Here is a 19663-nt window from a genome sequence, read left to right on the forward strand (position 1 = left end):
CTTTCAGAGAGGGACATCGCTCCTGGATTGGAAGGGGGGGGGGGGGAAAGGACATGGGGTGGGCTCAGCCTTATCCGAGACCCCCCCAGCCCCACACATCGCACCGGGACTCACCACAAGCACCGCAGCAACAGCAGCAACAGCAGCAACAGAAGCAGCATCACCGCCCAGCGCCCAGCCGGCCGCTTATAGGGGCACGGACCCCTTCCCCCGTTAATTAGTGCCCCTCCCCCGTTAATTAGTGCCCCTCCACCTGGCTCTCAACAGGTGATCATTGAGCACAGCTGAGTCCTCCCCATCCCTCCCCATCTCCATCCTCCCCCTCCCTGCCCCCCATCTCCCCCCCTTCTCCCTGCCCCCCCCCCCCCCAACACAGCCATGACCCGCCCCCCTCCCTTCGCGCGCATGCGCACTCCAGCAAGGAGCGATGGCGGCGGCGCTGGTGGGGCGGGGGGAGGTTTTGGGGGGGTGGGGGGGGTCTGGTGTGGGTTGACGGGGGGCTGCGGGTCCCTGAGCCGCCTCTTCCCCCCCTCCCCCCCTTCGTAGGGACCCGGTGAGGCCGCCGCGGCCGCTCACGCGTTGTCGCTGCCAGCTGAAGCCTATGGGAACGATGTGAGTGGAGTGGGGGGCACGGGGGGGTCCAGAGGGGGAGGGAGGTGGGGGGGGCACGTAGGGGAACACATGGGGGGTATTGGGGAGGGGGCTGCAAGGGGGGGTGGGGGAATGGGAGGGTACCGAGTGGAGCACGTGGGGGGCACGTGGGGGGGGGGGAGGTACCTGTGGGGTATCGGGGAGGGGGGGAAGACAGCAAGGGAGGTGGGGGGGGGGGCATTGGGGGAGCATTGGGGGGTATTGGGGGGGGGGTCCCAGTGCTGGGAGGGGATGGGGGGGGTACTGAGGATGGGGGGGGTGCTGGGGATGGGAGGGGGGTTCTGGGGATGGGGGGGGTACTGGGGAGGATGGAGGGGGGGGGTACTGGGGATGGGGGGGGTACTGGGGGGGTGTACAGGGGATGGGGGTTTCTGGGGGGCCCCGCTGACCCTGCGCCATCCCTGCAGCCCAACGTGGAGATGCTGTGGGCCATGCGAGCCTCCCAGCACGCCGAGGTTTACTTCAATGTAAGGCTTCATAGGGGCTGCGCCTCCATCCTGGGGACCCCCCCCCCCCTCCCCCTATAGATCTGGGGGGGCCCTATCTCCCGTGTCCCCCCCCCCCATCCCTGCAGCTCATCTCCTCGGTGGATCCCAAATTCCTGAGGCTCACCAAGGTGGACGAGCAGATCTACGGGGAGTTCAGGAAGGCCTTTGGGGGGCTGCGGGTCGACGTGTTGGACCCCGAGGAGCTCAAATCAGAGCCGGCAAAGGAGGTGGGTGCTGGGGAGGGGGGGGGTCCCACACTCATCCCTACCCATGGGTGGGATTGGGGGCTGTGAGCCCCCCCTTGGCGCTGCTGCTCCCATAGAAGTGGAGGCCGTTCTGCCTGCAATTCGAGGGGGTGGTGGAGGACTTCAACTACGGGACCCTGCTGCGCCTGGACAGCCGGGGGGGGTACAGCCCTGAGAACACCATCTTCGGTACGGAGAACGCGGCCTGCGCCTCCCCCCATCCACGGGGCTGTTGGGTACCGTCAGCCCCCCTCCCCTCATCCATGGGCCCAGTGGGGCACCCGTCTCCTCCATCTTCATTTGTGGGGCAGTTGGGTACCAGCGTCCCCCATCATTACCCATGGGTGCCCCCCCCTCCTTTAACTATGGGCCCAGTTGGGTCCCACAGTTCCCCATCGTTTTCCATGGGTGCCCCCCATCCTTTATCCATGGGCCCAGTTGGGTTCCAGTGCCCCCACTTTTTATCTATGGGTCCAGTTGGGTTCCAGCGCCCCCCACCTTTTATCCATGGGCCCAGTTGGGTTCCGGTGCCCCCCACCCTTTATCCATGGGCCCAGTTGGGTTCCAGTGCCCCCACTTTTTATCTATGGGTCCAGTTGGGTTCCAGCGCCCCCCACCTTTTATCCATGGGCCCAGTTGGGTTCCGGTGCCCCCCACCCTTTATCCATGGGCCCAGTTGGGTTCCAGTGCCCCCCACCTTTTATCCATGGGTCCTGTTGGGTTCCAGCGCCCCCCACCCTTTATCCATGGGCCCAGTTGGGTTCCAGTGCCCCCCACCCTTTATCCATGGGCCCAGTTGGGTTCCAGCGCCCCCCACCCTTTACCCATGGGCCCAGTTGGGTTCCAGTGCCCCCCACCCTTGGGCCCAGTTGGGTTCCAGTGCCCCCCACTCTTTATCCAAGTGCCCATTTGGGTTCCAGCGCCCCCCACCCTTTACCCATGGGCCCAGCTGGGTGCCCACATCCCCCTTCCCCTTTACCCCTGAGCTGGGGCTCCCGCTGCCCCCCACTGACGCTTCCCTCCCCCTCTCCCAGCCACCAGGATTCAGTTCTTCGCCATCGAAATCGCTCGCAACAGGGAGGGCTGCAACAGCATCATCTACAGCAGTGCCCGGCGGCAGCGGGGGGACAGCAAATAAACCTTGTTAGAGCTGCACCCGGAGTCGTTCTGTCTGTGACCCCCCCCCCAAACCCCCCCCAGAGCAGCGGAGGCGGCTGGGTAGAAACCATTGAAGTTTATTTGCAGTCACAATGCTTACACTGTATGCAGCAAACACCCTTACAAGTCAACCAGCAATCGGCTCACGCGGAAAAAAAGGACCCAACACGCCATCGCCGGAGGAAAGAAGGGAGAAAAACCAACCGAACGAACGAAGGGGAAGAAGAAGAAGAAGAGGAAGAGGTGTGGGGTGAGAACTGAGACCCTGGGGACGGAGCGGTGGGAGCTGAGCGCAGGGCGCACACCGATAGCAGCAACAACAGTGGGAAAAGTAGAGGCCAACGTGGAGGCCAACGCGTCCCCCCCCCCCCCCCCCCCGTTTGCTTTCCTCTGTCAGATTTCAGTCCAGAACGTCGACGTGGAGACTTGGACAAAAACAACCCGAGGAAAGGGGCTCAGTTTTGCAGGGCTGCGGATGCTTGGATCGGGCAGAGCCTCGCCGCCGCCCCGAGGGGCTGCAGGGCTGCGCTGGGGGCACGGCTGGGGTCGGGGGGGGGGCGTTGCCAAAGCGGGCTGACAGCGCTGCACGGAGGGGGGAGGGAGGAAAAGGGGGGGGGGGCCCAGGAGCAAGCAGGAATGCGAGCAAACAGCGCGGCTGGGAGCTGCTGACAGCCGGCCGTGGATCTTTTGCTTTACGGGCTGAAGAAGGGGGAAAAAAACGCGCTGGGGGTCGCGGGGCGCCTGGGGGGGGGGGGTTGGGTTCGTGGGTTTTGTGTCCGTTTCCTTTTCTTCCCCCCGCCCCCTTTCTGCCGCTCGCTCCCTTCGCCCCCTCCGGCCCTGCACGCTTTCCTCACTCGCGCACACAACCCTCACCGGTGCACCAGGACTCCATAGAGAAACGTTTTGCAATCACACTTTTTTTTTTTGTCTATTTTTCTGTGTCTCTGCGTGGTTTTTTTTTTTTTGTGTTTTTTTTTTTTCGTGTTTTTTTGTGGTTTTTTTTTTTTCGATCTTTTTTTTTTTTTTTTTGTTTTCTCTCCTTTTTTTTAAACCTCGACTCGATACAAACCCTTGTTCAAAACGTTTATGAAAAAATGTACAGGTTTTTATACAAGGCTGGGGGGGGGGGGGGGCTGCGGCCGACGGCGTGCGGGGCTGAGGGGGGGGGGGGGGGGCCGCCGTGCCGGCGCCCATCGCCGCCCTTCCACCCTTCTTCCACCACCCCCCCCCCCTCCCACGGCACCACGAGCGCCCCGCCGCCCGCCCCCCTCCTCGCTCCCTTTCCTCCCTACGGCCGCGGAGCGCGGGGCCAAAGCGGCGCCGCCTCTCTCAGCCCCTCGGAGGGGGGAGAGCAAGGATTGGAAATCGCCCCTGCTTTGCTTTCCATCGGAAAACGGGAAGCCCCGTGGGCCGGGCCGGAGAGACGCCGCGCCGTGCGGGAGGAGCCGCGAGCCGTCAGCTCATCATGTCGTTGCTGTTGACCCCGTAGGTGGAGTTCTTCATGGAGTCGTTCACCTCCCGTCTGAAGGCCGACAGGTTCTGCGTGAACCTGAAGGAGAGGCACGGCGTTTCCTTGGGGCTCCTCGGCCTCCCCTCCTCCTCCTCCTCCTCCTCCTCCCCCCCGGCCCCGTGCCGGCACCCACCTGTCCCTGTTCTTGGTGAGGAGGTTGCGCTCGATGCCTTCCATCAGGTTCTCGAAGCAGAGGTGCATGGCCTGCTGCTTCTCCGGGGGCTGGCTGTTCACAATGCTGTTCCTCAGGTCGGAGAAGTACTGGGGGGGGAGAAAGGCTGGGTTAACTTTGAAAGACTTGGTGAGCTGCTATGGAAAGGCTGGGTTAACTTCCACAGGCTGAGTGAGCTTGGAAAGGCTGGGTGAGCTGCTAGGGAAAGGCTGGGTTAACTTGGAAAGGCTGGATCAGCTGCCAAGGAAAGGCTGGGTGAGCTTGGAAAGGCCGGGTTAACTTCCAAAGGCCGGGTGAGCTGCTAGGGAACAGTTGGGTGAGTTTGGAAAGGAAAGGCTGGGTTAACTTTGAAAGGCTGGGTCAGCTGCTATGGAAAGGCTGGGTTAACTTCCAAAGGCTGGGTGAGCTTCCAGAGCCCGGCCAGCTCAGCTCTGGGATGCAGAATGCCCTCAGGAAGCCTCACGGCTCCTCTGTTGCCCTCAGAGATGAGGAATTCATTAAAAATGAGGGTAATTAGCGCCCGGTCCTGACTCCCCCCCCCCCCCCCCCCCGCTCCCAGGCCAGCAGCGCAGCATCACCTTCTGTTGAGCTCATTACCTTCTCGTTGAGCAGAATGAGGCCGAGCAGAGGCCGTGACATGGACCACTGGTTCCTGCAGTCCTCGAAGATGATGATGTTCAGCACAGTTGACAGCATCTGCAGGAGGAAAACGGAGCTGAGATCCTTCCAGCCCAGCCCTGCTCCCAGCCGGAGCAGAGCAGGATCCTCATCTCAGTGAGTGCCTCCATGCACCGACGGCTCTGGGATCCTCCTGCAGCCTGCACAGCTTTGTGCTTCGAGGCCTCGTTATGAAGCAGGAGGAATTAAAGCCTGCATTTGACCGAGCTGCTTTGCAAGATTCTCTTTTACCCTTGAAAAGCAGCTTCTGGCCCCAACGGCTTCAACTTGAGCTCCTAGCAAGGATGGCGCAAGGCGCCCTGCCTTCGGTGGGGCTGTGCTGACATTGGCACCCGAGGGTGGGAAATGGCGAGGGGAGCAGCTGGAGGCACAGAGGAGCACAAGGTTCTGTGAGCTCTGAGCACGGCCTGGGGCAGCACTGCAGGGGCTGCTGTGAGCACACAGAGCAGCCTGCCCTGCTCCAAGGCGATGGAAGGTGTGTGAAAGCTGCGCTCTGCGGGTGGCTTCGCTTCTATCGACCGCCAGCACCACAAGGAGAATCCTCCCTTGCACGGGGAGAACCACAGCCCCAGCCGTGGCTCTGAAGCAGCCCTGCCATTCGATGGGGTGCAGGAAGGGGCTGCCGTGGGCAAAAGTGCCTCTGCCTCGGTTTCAACCCGGGGCGGCGCGGCAGGAGCTCACAGCAGGAGCAGCCGGGGCTCAGGGGGGCCGAGGGCCGTCCTCACCTGCTGGATCATCTCGGGGTGCTGCTGCATGATGTGCAGAAAGCGGTCGCTCTCCTGGGTCAGAGGCGTGGTCCTCTTCTTGGTGCTGCGAGAGAGCTGCTTGAAGAGATAGGTGACTATGTGGTCCAAACAGGAGCAGCAGCCCGTGCAAACCATGGTGTCTGCAGGAAGAGGAAAGAGGCAGAGGTTGGGATGCTGCTCACACGCAGCTGGGCAGGACCCAGGGAAACGCTGCCATTGCTCTGGGAGGTGAGAATCACCCACAGCCATCGGCCCCCCCCTCCCCATCCAACCTACATCGGCTCCAAATAGCAGCCAGGATCTTTTCCCCACTCCCAAAGCAAAGCCCTGCAAGGTGAACGACAGAGAGCAGAGGTAATTACCCAGTGCAGTGAGGCCTTCTGAAATGGAAGAGAGAATATACATGATTACGTGAGGCTCCAGACTGGCTATAAAGTTCATGTGGTCCTGGGTCAGAACTTCCAGCAAGGAATAGTAGGACTGGCTGAGCTTGGGATAGTCCTGCAGGGAGAGAGAGGGACGCCTCAGGCCTCCTGGCCGCCCTACAACCCAGCAGAGACCTCCTGCACACCCATCCCACCCGTTTATCACCTCAAAACTGCTCACTGCAGCTCCTGGACAAGAGAACAAAGCTTTCCTGCAGTGTAACCCATGGGCCAGCAACGTTTTCTCCCTTCTCTCCCACCGCCTGCCTTCCAAACAGGCTCCACCAACACAGCCAGCTTCCAACGCTGCTCTATCTGAACGTCTTTCCCTTCTGAAGGGGAGCATTTGCTGCCTGCTACCAAAGCTGGGGGTGCAGGGGCAGCAGCTGCCTGCCTCACCTCCAAACCCACCGGCAGCTCCAGGCCCAGCAGCCCGCGCTGGCCATTCTTCCTGCAGTCGGTGCCACAAAACCCCAGAGCAGGGCAGCTCTCCTGTCTGCCCACAGAACCCAATGTGGCTCCTTTCAAATTGCTGCTGAGAGTGAGATGGCGAGCAATGGGCTGCCGGCCTTCCTCCCTGTTTGGAGCAGCAGGGCCGTGCTGGGAGCCTCAAAGCTCTGCCACCAAACACATTGTTGCACAGGAGCAAAGGTGGAAGCCTTCAGCAAGCGGGTGGCACCGTTAAGTGCTGATGGTGGCAGACACAGAGACCAGGTGCCAACCTCTGCCCACAGGCAACGCAGCGAGGAAAAACCCTTCGCTGCAAGGAGGAGAAGCAACGGGCTTTGGGGATTGTTCTGCTGAGGTTTGGAGCCTGCCCTGCTGGGGGAGGAGCGGCAGGCGGCCCTCAGCGCAGCGCAGGACCTGCAGCCACACACAGTTGCAGGAGCTGCGATTTCCTGCTGCGCCAAACCGGGCTTCTGTGATTCAAGCATTGCTTTCCTGTACGATCTGCGTGCTGACGCTGCTCACCAGGAGGTCGCTGTGAGGGATGGAGAGCAGGAGCTTGATAAAAGTTTGCAAGGCGTTGTCCAGCGCGTCGTCCCCGTACAGACGGAACACCCCGAAGTTGACGTAGCTCCCGCTCAGCGCGGCCTTCAGCATGGAGAAGCAGATGGAAATGCCCTTCAGCTTCAAGGCGTAGACTTGATCCTTCGGGACCTCCCCAAGCGTTAGGATTCGATTTCCTGTGGGAGCACGGCACAGCACTCAGTGTTTCAGCGACCGCATTCGATCCCCTTCTGCCCCAGGGCGAAGGCGAAACAGCAACGAGAAAAGGCAGAGCCCCGAGGCGCCACCAGCAGATTGATTTCCAGCCAGCAGTTCAGGACTGAGCTGAAGGCACGGCTCTGCAGGATGCACGAGCACAGGGCTGCCTTCCACTTGCTGTGCAGGCCTGCCCTTGTCAGCTTGCACACCCTGAGGGGCTCAGCCAGGCTTCCTGCTCACTGCTGTCACTTTCTTCCATGCTTTCCCGGTGAATGAGCCCCACTACCCAGCACTCGAAGCAGCAGCAGCTCCCTGCATCCCAGCCCCCCCCTCCCCATGCGGAGGAGCTGGGCAGGCCGAGCTGCCTGCAGCCCCCTGGGCACGCACCGTACGTAGTTATCATTTTACTGGTCTCTCTGAAGAGCAGGATGCCATTCGGCGAGGACACGTCAAACTGCAGCCGTTGGGACCTAAGAGACAGCAGAGAAACTGAGGCTGAGCCGTAGGTGGGAACAGAAAGCAGCTCACACAGCAGAGCCAACTCCTCCCTGAGCGCCTCTGCTCTGCTTGACTTCTGCTGCTCAGCACCAGCAGGCTGTGGGCACCCAGGCTCTGCTCGCAGAAGAAAGGGCCCTACGTGCTGCACACGTCAGGGATACGACGAGGCTGAGGGTGGGAATCCTGCCGTGGCGACGGTCGCCAGGCTGCTGTACACAAACACAGCGAGCATCTTGGAAGGCAGCGCTGCTGACTGCCTCCTATTCATACCGTGACCAAAAGTTCACAGCTTGGCATTTCTAGCCCTGCAGCGAATAGAAATCCCAGCTGAAGCGCAGCGAGCCGTTCAGGTCACCTCTGAAATAAACGAGTGACTTTTCCAGGAAGGTTTGTCCTGGCACAAAGACGCCATTGGGCCGCGGTCAGTCTGACTGCAGGGATTCTCAAGAGCCCTGCAGTGACCACGTCTGAACCTTCTGTCCTTTGCACTCGGCTGCGCCGATGCTCCCTTCCTGCAGGGCCGCGTTCAGCTGGCCGCGGGCCCGAGCAGCACCCTGGCAGCCTTCCACTGCTACACCAGACAGGCTGGGAACGACCTGAATGGCGTCAGAGGTCCCTGAGCGCTGGCAGGGAGCTCGTGGGTCGAAGCAGAAGCCATCAGCTGCTGCCAGGCGGAATTTAAGGGCAGCTTTTGCCAATCCACACAGCTCTCCTGCTTCCTTCCAGACGCGCTCAGAAACTCAGCGCTTCGTCGGGTTTCTCTTGGTCTCGCTGAGCCACGACTGCTGTCTATGAGCTATCAGCTGTCCTCCCCCCGCTGAGGTTTTCCCCCCCTCCCACTCTTGGTGGTATGAGCAAAGCAAAGCAAACAGGGCTGTCAACAGCCAGCCTACGGCTGAAGCAGCAGACGGGCGCCCATCTCTGGGCTTCCTACCTGTTATGCACCAGCTCAGCCATCAGTTTGAGCACAGGCGTCGTGCAGGCTGGGTCGTGGTACCAGAGCTCAATGGCCCGCTGTAGGATTGGCATGTAGGATGGGTAGCTGGGAGGTGAGAGCTAAGGAGCTTTGTTGCTTCGTGTGAAAGAGAAAGGTCTGCATTTCTATACCAAAAGCCTCGTTTTGCGCGCTGCGTCCTTGTAAAGCGGCCTGTGGACAAGGCTAAGCAGAGCTGGTGCTGCTTGCTGGTGTCTGCTTTACCTTACAGGTGAGAGGAGAGAAAAACCTTGCAGGTGCACAGAAGGAGTTGTGTGCTCACTCCTTTCAACAGCACAAACCAGAACCAAAAGGGCTTTGGACAAAACAGAGTGAAACAGGCAGCGGACCTTCAGCACCCGAGGGACATTTGGAGTGCAGGTGCCCAGTGAGCACAAGGAAAGCTTTCGTTGGTGCTGGGATGCACGAGGCCCATTAAGAGCCTTTGCGCTTTCCAGGTCAAATCTCTGGAGGCCCGTTTGGAAAAAGCCCAACAGTTCAGCTCTGAGCTGATGTCTGTGTTGACGTGGCTGCAGACAGAGCAACTCAGAGCTGTCTGAGGGCCTGCAGACACCAGGAGCTACAGAAGCCAAGAAAAACCCCAGCCTGAGTTTAGCAGGAAGAGCAGGGCACTGGGATGCAGTCAGAGCTCCCAGCAGGAGGGCTGCACAGACAAGGATACATCCACTCAAACAGCATCATGAAGCTGGTCTTGGCGTTGAAGGCAAAGGCGATTCCCCTCAAGTCTCTCACCAAACCAACCAAAGTTCTCTGCGTTGCAAAAGAAAAACCAGGTTAAAAGGATCCGGGCCCCTCCAGTCCACCAGCCCACAGCAGCGTGTTCCCATGGCTGCTGCCCATCCAGGCCGGACAGTTTGTCCTCTGAAGTGCCAGAAAGCTGCTTTAAGCTGAGTTAGGGTAGCGACAGCGCTGGGGTATTTTGCTCCCAGCTGCCTGATAAGCCTCACACCTTTAATTGTGAACTGCACCTCGACCTGGAGGAGCACACAGGACATCCCTGCTTCTCCACGTAACGGCAGGAAAGCACCCATCGCCCCAGCCACGTCTTAGCAGAGGGCAGCACAGATAGCAGGCAAGGTTGCACCAACTTACTTTTGCCTCTTGTTCGTTGAAGGTGTTTGTGCTGAACATCTGTGCCACAGTCTCAAAGGCAGCTGTCAGGGGAAGCATGAACTGCTCGTACTGATCCTCATCTTCTCCTGAAATGAGACAGAAATCGGGAGGAAACAGACTGCCCATCCCTGCAGCTCGGCCCCTCTGAGCCATGCAGACTCTGGTCACCCACACAGCCGGAGGCAGGGAGGCCCTGTGCTGCCAGGCAGGTGCTCCATCACTGCCGACGTCCAACCTACAGGACAGGCTCAGAGCAAACCCTGCCATCCCAGGACAAAGGAACAACTCGGTCCCGGTCTCCAGCCTCTTTCCCTTCCTTTCTCACTCCCCATTTAGCTTTTCCCATCCCGGCATCCTTTCTGGAGGAGTTTACTGCTCTCTCAATAGCAGGGCTCAGCGCAGCGCGGGGCCAGCACCCAAACCACACAGTTACTGCTTAGCTCTGGACCCCAGACAAAGCCCCAGGTACCTAAATCCACCATGAGAAGACGCCCGAGTGCCGTGTAGAACGTAGTCCGACATCTCATGTCAGTCAGGTTGGACTGATTGTTAATGCCCAGGAAGGAAAAGTGCTCACTCTGCAAACAGAAGAGGCAGGTTAAAGGAGAACCACCTGCTGGAGGAGGCTCCCGGGTCCCTCGTTCTCCTGCCTAACGCTGAGCCTGGGCAGCGATGCCGAGGAAGCTGTGCGGGACGTCAGAGCACCAGCAGAGGGCAACGCGCACCGTGCCGGCAGGTTGCAGGGAGCTGCGCTGCCCACCCAGCCCCCCTGGCTGCCAGCAGATCCCTGCACTGCCGCTCTTCAGCTGCCCCGGAGCCAAGAGGGAGCCTTGCTCCCCCCCTTCCTCGTGGGGCTCCTTCAGGTGTCCCATGTACAAAAGCAGTCCCTGCTGCCAGATCCCCGCTTGCTCTGCCTTCACACACGTGGGAAAGCGGCAGCCCTACGGAGCCAAACCAAATGCAGCTCCTGGACCGGAGCTCTGCCTGTAAAACATCCCCCAGCCAGAGGAGCAAAGCGCCCCGTTCAGGCGGTCAGTAGACACGGCTCCCATGGCTGCAGCACTGAACGGCCACGCAGCGGAGAGGCAGAAATCCTCTGCACTCTGCTGCTCGCTGTGACACTCTGGATTTCCAATCAGCATCCCAGGGCAGCGAGGAGCAGCGCCGCTACCCCAGAGCTTCCTCCGAATCAGCGCTTTCACCGTGGAAGATGGGGCACTGAAATTGGCTTTAACTTCTGGAAGCAGTGCTGCTGCCCTTCTGTCTGCATGGCAGCGGTGCTGACTGCCTCCCGCTGCACACAGCTGTCTTTTGGGGCAGAGTAAAACAGCCCCACGTTAGCCCTTGTGGGATGGAAGGCACCGTGTAATTACAGCCCCTCCAAATTGAAGGGCGGACAAAGAGATCCCGTTTTTAAGTACGACGGAGGAGAGGAGAACTTTGAGTCCAAGTGCTAAAATTGGGGGTTACCTCAGCTCCGGAGGGCAGACAGAGGAGTTGGTGGTGAGATGCTTACCGTGTGATTGTTCAGCATGAACTGCACAGCGCTCAGCTTCACCAGCTTTCTGACGCTGCTGTACGTAAGGGGGGGTTAAGGAAGCTGCACGCAGAACACCTGCAATGCCTGCAAAGCGCTTTCTAGGGCGAGACTGGGGGAAGACTTGTGTCTGTTTTATTAACTGCACTGTAGGTTCTCTCCCATCTGTCTCGAGAGCAGCCCTCACCAAGCTGCAGAGAGCTGAAGGGATTTGCTTCTGAACTCTGTCAGGAAGAACAAATAGGAGAGCATCGAGCAGACTGTGAACAAATCAGCACTGAGGACGGTGAGCTGCAAATGATGCCAAGCTGGAGAGGGATGGCGCCGAAGCCTTTGGTTACACCTCAGCAGCCCAGTAACGCGGCGCTGCAGCTCCTGCACTCCTATCTTCTCAGCAGCCACGAGGTGAAGCCGTTCGGCCATCAGGGAGACGCGGGGCGCCGCTGTTCCAGCCGAGCACCTGGCTGCTCTGCCCTCCGTCCTGCACCCCACAGCTCTTCGGAAAAGGATATCCGATGGACAGGTCGTTGAGCAGCTGCAGCGTCTTGGAGGTGATGGGCTCACATCGACCCCAGTACTTCAGGTTGGTGATGCTAGGGAAGAGGACGACAGCACAGGTCAGAGGGCTTTGCTCGGCCGCCCCTTGGCTGCGCAGAGGATTCTTCCGGTCCAAAGTCACCCGACATCGGCAGCTCCACCCTCCACCAAAACCACAGACATTACAAGCCACGAAATATTGGTATAAAATCACTGTACTTACATTTGGTTGACTAGAAAATTATCCTTCAGATAATCTTCACTACTTGGGTCCCAAGCTACACTGGCCCATACCCAGGCCCTTGGAATTCTGTGGCACTCCAGGGCTGGTTTCTGCAGCAAGGGTAAGAGAATTCTGCGGCAGTGACTACATGCAGACGTATGCAATTCTGCACCTGCACCATCCACTGTCAGCTGCAGAATTCTAGTAGCCCTTGCTTCTTTTCCAGGAGAGCCACTTCACCCCTCGACAAGGCGCAGCTCAGGCGCGTGAGGGCGGGCAAAGGCCCGTGCACCTAACGAGGGGGCCATGCTACAGAAGCCAAGGGAGCTCGGAGCCAGCTGCTGCACAGCCCCAGGCACACGGCACTGGGATTCGGCCTGGAGCTGGGGAGCCGCTTGGGAATGCTAACAGAGCGCAGCCAGAGACGGGCTGGGGCCACAGAGCTGCGCGCCGGAGTGGAAGAGCTTTCGGGAAAGGACCTGCGCTACCCTGGCAGCGAGCAGCACAAGTGGCTCTGAAGGAGCAGCGCCCTCCCCACAGAGCTTTCCGTGGCTGCTGGTTGCCAACGTCCCCCTCTCTGAGTGCTTTCACTGAAAAAAGAATCCGTCATCCTGGTGCACGGGTTCCTGCTGTGCCTCCACGGCCCAGCTACAATCCACGGTGCCTCAATCAATCCTGCGTGATCGTTTAAGTCAGCCCTTGATCGCAGCCTGCAATTCTCTCAAGTAGCCAGATGTTACTGGTTTTACACAGCAGCACTCCCTCATATTCCAGTCTTCCTGGTTGCACCTTCCAACAAGCCCTGGAACCTCCGCTGCCTGCAGTCAGGAACACTTACATTTTCCCTATGAAGACGCTCAGGACCATGGTCTCATCGTTCAGCCCCAGGACCTCTGAGAGACGGCGGTACAGCTGGAGGGAAAGAACACCGACTCAGAAACTGCCCACAAAGCAACGAGCCACCCAGGATCGCTTCGTTTCCATCTGTCCTCCCTTCGCAGCCACAGGCCGCTGGCAGAGAACCCAGCTCTGAAACAAGGGTGTTCCTGTTCCTTGTGTTCTGAGAGTTCTCTTCTGCCTGTCAAGATGCACCAAGGCACCGAGAGTCCGGCCCATCTACCACTGCCTTGTAATTAAGAGAATGGCTATTGGCTTCAGAGCTGAGGAAACCAGGCACAGATACAGCTTGGCTTCCTGCTGGGTGTTGTATCAAGTGACTTTCACGTGTACGGAGCCTTAAGGGCCTCTGTGAAGTCACAGAAGGAAGCTGGTGGATAAAACCGAGCCCAGATCTCAAGTTTAGGGCTGCTGTCACCATTTCTGCCTCCTTCCCCACGCACACAGGGCAGCTCAGGGTTTGAAGCGTTAACGCAGATCCAGAGCTGCTTTCATCCCCAAAAGTGAAGCTACGACTGCCCTTGGCATGGCAAAAGACACAAAGGATTACCTTGGAAGACTTCTGCACCTGATCTCCAATATAGATCTTCCGGAACTGCTCAAAGAAGCTCAGCATGGCAAGCTCCAGCTTCTCATTGCCAGCCTGTGCCAGCCGTGAGTCCGTCAGGTTCATCAGCTGCAGCACCCTGCAAGGAGGGGGGAAACAGAGGTCACTGCTGCTGGATGCAGGAGCGCTGAGGGGCTTCAGGCACCCAGGGCTGCTTCCAGCAGCGCTTTTTACTTTCTGCATTGCTGCTTTGGGTCAGCTGTTAATCAAAGTGACAACAAGACCGACTGGCATGCATTGCTTTTCTGTGCAAGGCCACTCTAAGGCCTCCACGTCCCTTCCAACAGGGATGGCAGGCCCTGGATTCAACTTGCTAAAGCAGGGAGTTGCAGGTGCTGTAGCACCGCTTCTCCAGGGACGGATCCAGCCTGTTAAGCACTGCTTCCTCCCTCTCAGTGAGGCTCCACCTGGCTTCTGTTGTGAGCCCTGTGGGAAGCTGTGTGCAGGGCAACCAGGGCTGGGACTGCAGGGTGACACAGTGCAGCAAACAGGGGGCAGAAGTGACATCCCAGCCAGTGCCACAAAGCACAGATTCTTATCAGCACCCAGCATTCTCGCTGGCACTGAGAGTGACTGTCATATACACGAGGTCTCACCATTTCCCCTTCAGTAACTACTTGGGAAGCCAATGCTTGGTGTAATTTATCAGCCTTGGCTCTCCAACAGACCAGCTTCCACACCTGGCCAGGTGAGCTCCCTCTTCCCACCCTTGCAGAGCACAGCAATTAGCTCTGAACTGCGAGGCATTCAGTGTGGCTCAGGGCTGTTTGCAATTCTCACATCCAACGAGTGGTTGCACTGCTTGCACTGAGGGTTTACCATCCCCCGGATCCATCAGAGGACAACACAAAGCCTTAAACACGTGCAGAAGGGCTACAACACCTGCAGTGTATCCAGCACAAAACCCACTTTGGGTTTTTAACAAGAGATTCCCCCCCCACCTCAGAGAACCATCGTTCATTTAGTTCTACTTCAACGCAGGCACTGAAGCCCAGGATGAGCCGCCCTCTTTCATGCTCTTCCCCTCTCACCCTCTTCCTTCCAACCCAGCCCTCCCAATTTAGCCAAGCCTCAGCAGAAATCTGAGCTGCCAGTCCCTTCTTTCAGGATGGCCAATCCCACACCGTTCTGTCCAGCAAAGAGAGGGGAAGAACATGGTGACAGCTTCGTGACAGCACTTCTTGGACAGACTTGAAGAGTGGTGCAGCATCCCTACCGACAGACCAGCTCGCCGTCCATCGCATCCTGCTCATCTGTGCTGGCAAATGAGACCCTACCACCAATCACTGCCCCGATGATGTAGACGAGCCACGTCAGGCGCCCTGCAACCAACAGAGGACATCAGAACCAGGAGCCTCACATCACAGGCAGGAAGTGAGGAGCCCTGCACTTCAGGTTGGCAAAGATGGGGTTCTCTGTCTGTTTTAGTGCCAAGTACACCAGCAGTACAGTTCCCCAAAACAAGCACGTCTTGACGAGGGAGGGAATGGAGGGTGCCAGGTCTGCTCGGAAGGTGTTTGTTATTTCAAGCTATTCCTGAGCAGAAAGTCACTGCCTCGTAAAAGCGCATCCTGTGTTATTTAAACACGCGCAGCGCCAGCAGGCAGCACTTCTCCTGTCAAAATCCATGTGTCTGCTGCAGAAATCAGCATCACTGAGCTCTGCCCACACAGTGGCACTGCAAGAGATCAAATACTGCTTCGGAAGGAAGCTGTGGTCTCTAAACTCATGCTGATGTGCCCGATTTCTGCAAGGAGGGCCTGCAAGCCAGCTGTGCTGTAGAGAAAGGGGCGAAACACAGCCGTAGCCGCATCTCAAGAAAGGTGCTGCTTTTCCTGTGGCTGATGTGAAAGGATTCCAAAGAATGGCAGAGCACCCTGTGCTGCACACAGACTCCCCTTCAGAGGTTTGCAGCTTTCTCCCAGTTATTCATCCCAGGCAGAGTTGTTCAGACGAATGCTGCTCACCCTCCCTCGCACAAAAGGCAGAGCAGTACGGCTCATCACCCATCACGTGGATCAGAGAACGTCCTTAAAACCCACCAGTGTGAGAGCGGCAGGCAGATGGATGAAATCGTTCCCCCAGAAAGGTGTGCAGTCAAATTACAGGACAGCAGCACCTCCAGCAAGCACTGCTGTGCCTGTTGGCAACGTCTGCCCACAGCCAAGAATATTCCGTACCACACGACACCTCCCCAAGGGAAACACGTGCAAAATCCAACCGCCCTGTGTGGATTTGAGCAGGACTGCAGGCTGCTGGCAGCGCTGCTCTCCCACAGCTCACCTTCCTGCACGGCAACGTCCATGGGGCTGGCGGTGGCGCTTTGCAGCAGCTCCTGGTAGGACTGGGCCGACTGGTCAAAGAGCTGCACCAGCAGAGCGCACGTCTTCTCATACTCACACCGGCCGATGGTGGAGAGCTGATCCAGCTGCTGCTGCACCAGGCCGGTGTCATCCAGGGGATCCTCCAGACCGTCCCTGCGTGGCGAGAGAGCGGCTCGGATGAGGACTGAAAAGGCAGCGGCGGCCCAACCTGAAGATGAGCCCACGGAGGCGCTTGCCCTGGGCACAAGCGCTGCGCTGGGCAGAGAGCTGCCCCCACTGATGTGGTGACCTGAGCGCTGCTGCAGCCACGGATCAGGAAAACAGGAGTGGTTGGGGTGCAGGGACCCCGAGGAGCTGGGAAGAGCAAGCTCTTCTTACACCTTTCTGCTTACAGATGGTTAGCTGAGCGCCAACAACAACTCCTCTGTCTGGCTGTCTTTATTACATCAAGCTTTCCATCCTTCCTCATGCTTCAGCTCCCTTTCTCTCTAACTGCATCAACCTCAGCACTGCCAACACCAAAATTAAATAGACCTGCTGTTCCACCCGTGCTTCCTCAGGTACCTCAGGAGGGATGAACTGATCTGTCTCCCCTTCACAGATTACTTTTCTATGCCTGCCATACAAACACAAGGTGTAACTCATCCCAGGCAAACAAAGGCACTGCAGCAGGGTCCTCCAGGCTGCCTTCCCATTCAAAGTAAAGGGGAGACTTTCAGGCATGATTTGTGCCATCCTACAGCAGATGGAAAATTCACAGAATCACTTTTTATGTGCTTCCCCCTCTCTGTTAGGAGGGCAATTCGGAGTGCAAATGGCATTATGCCATTTGGGGGGGTGTGAGAGCACCTCTGAAACCACCCGGATCGACCTCAAACACGAGAGTGACTGAGGTCTAAAGGAACAAAAAAAGCTGAGAAGATGCATGTTTAACACAGCATGACAGTAGACAGAAGGTGAGATTAAGGTAAGCTTCCCCCAAAAACCCTCTGGTGACCCGCAGGACTTCCTGCAGCCACATCTGCTCCTAACAGAAAACTCGGGACAGAAGCACCAGAGCCTCCTGTGCCAGATCCCAATGCCTGCAGCAGCAGCACTGCCATCTCTCTGCTTTCCATACCTCAGTATGATGTGCACAGATTCCAGTCTGGACGTGATGTAGGCCTTTGTGACTTCAGGTGTGTACGTTTCCAGCATGTGAGGCTCGGTGGCTTTCACGTAGGGCACCGACGCCGCCAGGCGCTGCCACAAGCTCAGCAGATAGTGAACACTGTTTGGTGCAAACTCCCAGTGCTGAAGAGCCAGCAGAAAGGAAAGGAAATCAGTGAGCTGTGATTATTTTATCCACTCGTTTTGACTTCGGCAGCACAGGAAGTGCAACAGCCAGCGAGGGCAGGTGAAGCACCTCGTACCTGCAGGCTGGTCACGGTGAAGTTAGCGATGAGTCGGATGACCTCGGGGTAGTTCTCCACCTTCACCAGCTCCCCCAGCTGGTAATTGCTTTTCAATCGGGCCAGCAATCGGCAGAACTCGTGGTAGTTGTTTGGGTCTGATAAACTCTGAGAGGGGAAAAAGAAAGAACTGAGAAACAGCACCGCTCAGCAAGGGGAAGAGGCAGAGATGGGACGGAACGGAGCGGCAAAACGTCGCCCCGCTGTCCCCAGTGCCAAAGGTGGGATGCGTGCATTAGAAGGCACTGCTGGAGGAGGAACTTGAAGCAGAGGGAGCACAGAATCCCAGTGCCTGCGCTCAAACTCTCACCTGAGGGTTTTCCAGTATTCGCTTGACTCCATCAACGAGATGAGACAGAAACTTTGCTCGTTCCGCATTGTTGAAGAGGGATCTGCGTACAGAGGCGATCTGCACTAAACAGGACAACACCTGAACGGACAGGGATGAGCAGAAAGGAGGGGTCAGAGCACCAGAAGGAGCAATGAAGCCACCCTCAACTCAAACCTCTGGAATCTCTCTGCGAATGGATTCCAAAGGTGCAGCTGCTGCAGCGAACGCCCAGTGAGCGGGGGCAGGAATCGCCCAGCAGCGCCACCAAAACAATTCCTGAGGTCCTTCTGGCACCTTCCACCCACAGCAAGGATGAGCCCCACAGACCCCATGGCTGTGGAGTCCGTAAGGAACACCAACAGCCCACTTACCAGAGGAGAAAACGAAGGAGGGATGGAATGATAAAGATCAAAAAACAGCTGAAGGGTCGAAGAATCCAAGAATGCTGAAACAGAACAGAATGCTGCATTGGCAACAGCTCCAGTCACTGCTTGCCAGAAGCCCAAGGCCTGTGTGTCCAAACCGAGACGAGCTGTGTGCTGTCACACAGGGCGCTGCGCTCAACGTCTCCAAAGGGTTTTACATTTTTACATCGCTTGCTTTCTGGCTTTTCCAGAAATCAACCAGCTGCTCTGTGGCGCTGGGACAAAACTACAGGGCAATGTTTTAAGAAAGCAGCCAGAGGGACTGCCTGCAAAACGCCTGGTGAGAAGAGGAAGGGTGTGAAGAACAGCTGACGAGCTGACTTATTATTTATAGCTTTTTTTTTCCCTTTTCTTTTTTTTCCCCTTAAATAATGGACTGTTGCTTGACTTGGCCTCTACGTCTGGCACTGCGGGTACCAGTGCAGAAAGGCTTCCTCAAGTCTGGTCCGCCTCCATGCAGGCCTCTTCCCCCAGCAGGATTACCTGATCTCCAACTGGTTGGGATCTGCACAGTGCAAAGATCATCTGAGGACTCATCCGTCGACGTGCCGATGAAATCAAAGTTCAGGCAATTATGAGTGAGCTTTAGAAGCTGCATGAGCAGACCGTGCTGGCTCTCATCATTGAGGTTCAGGTTCTTCCCAGAAGCCTGTAAGAGATGGAGGATTTGAAAAGCATAGGTAAGAAAATCGAGGCGACGGCTGAGGCTGGGAGCCCAACTCAGCTTCACGGGGACGCAGCAGCCACAAGGATCACACAGCAGCCAGCCCTGCTGCCCCACTGACAGCATCTACACTCAGTCTTCACACGAGGTGGGTAAACACAGGGCTTCCTTTGCCACCTGCTTTGTGCTGCACAGGAGAGAAGCAGCCAGGCCTGCCAGCGTGCAATTCTACGTGAGATTCCCGAGATACAGAAGCTCTTATTGAGGTTCAGCTCAAGAACCCGCGTTGTGCTGACAAGCACCGGGCAGCAGGGAATCCTGTGGCTCCTCCCAGCCCTCGGATGGAAAGGAGTGCATTCACTTGTGCTGCACAGCTGATCTGTATCAGCCCCGCTCCAGTTGCAGAGCTCTGGCGCACTCTCAAGTGGCACAAGGAACTCGGTGGGTCTGAGACGCCAGGTGGTTTCACTGCAGCTGAAATGCAGCAGTCGGGGCTGCGCTCCGGGGACAGGCCGGCCTCTCTCTGCTTTCTATCACTGCTCTGTGCTCGAAACAAAACAAACCTCTCCCAGCTTAAGCGCGTTGCAAATAACACTGCAGTGTGCTGACACTGCCAAGAGCCGTGCCAGCAGGGCTGCAATGTCTTCTTCACTCCCTCCACAATGAGGGGATTCTTCTGGGGCTGCCTGACTGCCTGCTGCTTTATGGATGCTGACAGAAGCGTCGTCGCTGCTTTCTGGCAGCCCAGAGCATCTCCTGTTACTCTCAAAAGGATTTGGG

The 19663-nt window shown here is 57.9% G+C and overlaps 2 protein-coding genes across 3 annotated transcripts in view; one reads left to right on the forward strand and one right to left on the reverse strand.

Moving 5' to 3' along the window:
- Positions 1–371: 371 nt before the first annotated feature.
- Positions 372–2539, forward strand: PBDC1 (polysaccharide biosynthesis domain containing 1). The gene is made up of 6 exons (XM_052701836.1): positions 372–442; positions 547–612; positions 1059–1118; positions 1226–1366; positions 1462–1573; positions 2419–2539. Exons 1-6 carry the CDS (start codon positions 428–430, stop codon positions 2520–2522), a joined length of 498 nt encoding a protein of 165 aa, XP_052557796.1. The 5' UTR covers positions 372–427; the 3' UTR covers positions 2523–2539.
- A 1155-nt stretch (positions 2540–3694) lies between these two features.
- The window catches only part of XPO7 (exportin 7), a 30148-nt gene continuing 14179 nt past the window's right edge, over positions 3695–19663 (reverse strand). For both annotated transcript variants that reach the window (XM_052701839.1, XM_052701838.1), the window contains exons 7-28: positions 18703–18868; positions 18166–18239; positions 17774–17893; positions 17425–17571; positions 17133–17305; positions 15972–16165; positions 14905–15010; positions 13632–13767; positions 13023–13096; positions 11937–12017; positions 11404–11467; positions 10357–10465; positions 9867–9973; positions 9436–9524; positions 8715–8822; positions 7670–7752; positions 7046–7260; positions 6011–6149; positions 5628–5788; positions 4822–4920; positions 4186–4313; positions 3695–4091 (exon numbers count right to left, since the gene is read on the reverse strand). In XM_052701839.1, the coding sequence (XP_052557799.1) occupies positions 3998–4091; positions 4186–4313; positions 4822–4920; positions 5628–5788; positions 6011–6149; positions 7046–7260; positions 7670–7752; positions 8715–8822; positions 9436–9524; positions 9867–9973; positions 10357–10465; positions 11404–11467; positions 11937–12017; positions 13023–13096; positions 13632–13767; positions 14905–15010; positions 15972–16165; positions 17133–17305; positions 17425–17571; positions 17774–17893; positions 18166–18239; positions 18703–18868 (2667 nt within the window). In that variant the 3' untranslated portion in view covers positions 3695–3997. The remainder of the gene's footprint in view (positions 4092–4185; positions 4314–4821; positions 4921–5627; positions 5789–6010; positions 6150–7045; positions 7261–7669; positions 7753–8714; positions 8823–9435; positions 9525–9866; positions 9974–10356; positions 10466–11403; positions 11468–11936; positions 12018–13022; positions 13097–13631; positions 13768–14904; positions 15011–15971; positions 16166–17132; positions 17306–17424; positions 17572–17773; positions 17894–18165; positions 18240–18702; positions 18869–19663) is intronic.

The sequence above is a fragment of the Tympanuchus pallidicinctus genome, unplaced genomic scaffold, assembly GCF_026119805.1.
Source record: "Tympanuchus pallidicinctus isolate F22 unplaced genomic scaffold, pur_lepc_1.0 scaffold41, whole genome shotgun sequence".
Taxonomy (NCBI): domain Eukaryota; kingdom Metazoa; phylum Chordata; class Aves; order Galliformes; family Phasianidae; genus Tympanuchus; species Tympanuchus pallidicinctus.

What these genes read in the sequence shown, in the direction of transcription:
- PBDC1 (XM_052701836.1), top strand. An exon ending in CTGAAGCCTATGGGAACGAT is followed by an intron (nt 613 to 1,058) that starts GTGAGTGGAGTG and finishes CCATCCCTGCAG; the next exon opens with CCCAACGTGGAGATGCTGTG. An exon ending in CCCTGAGAACACCATCTTCG is followed by an intron (nt 1,574 to 2,418) that starts GTACGGAGAACG and finishes CCCCTCTCCCAG; the next exon opens with CCACCAGGATTCAGTTCTTC.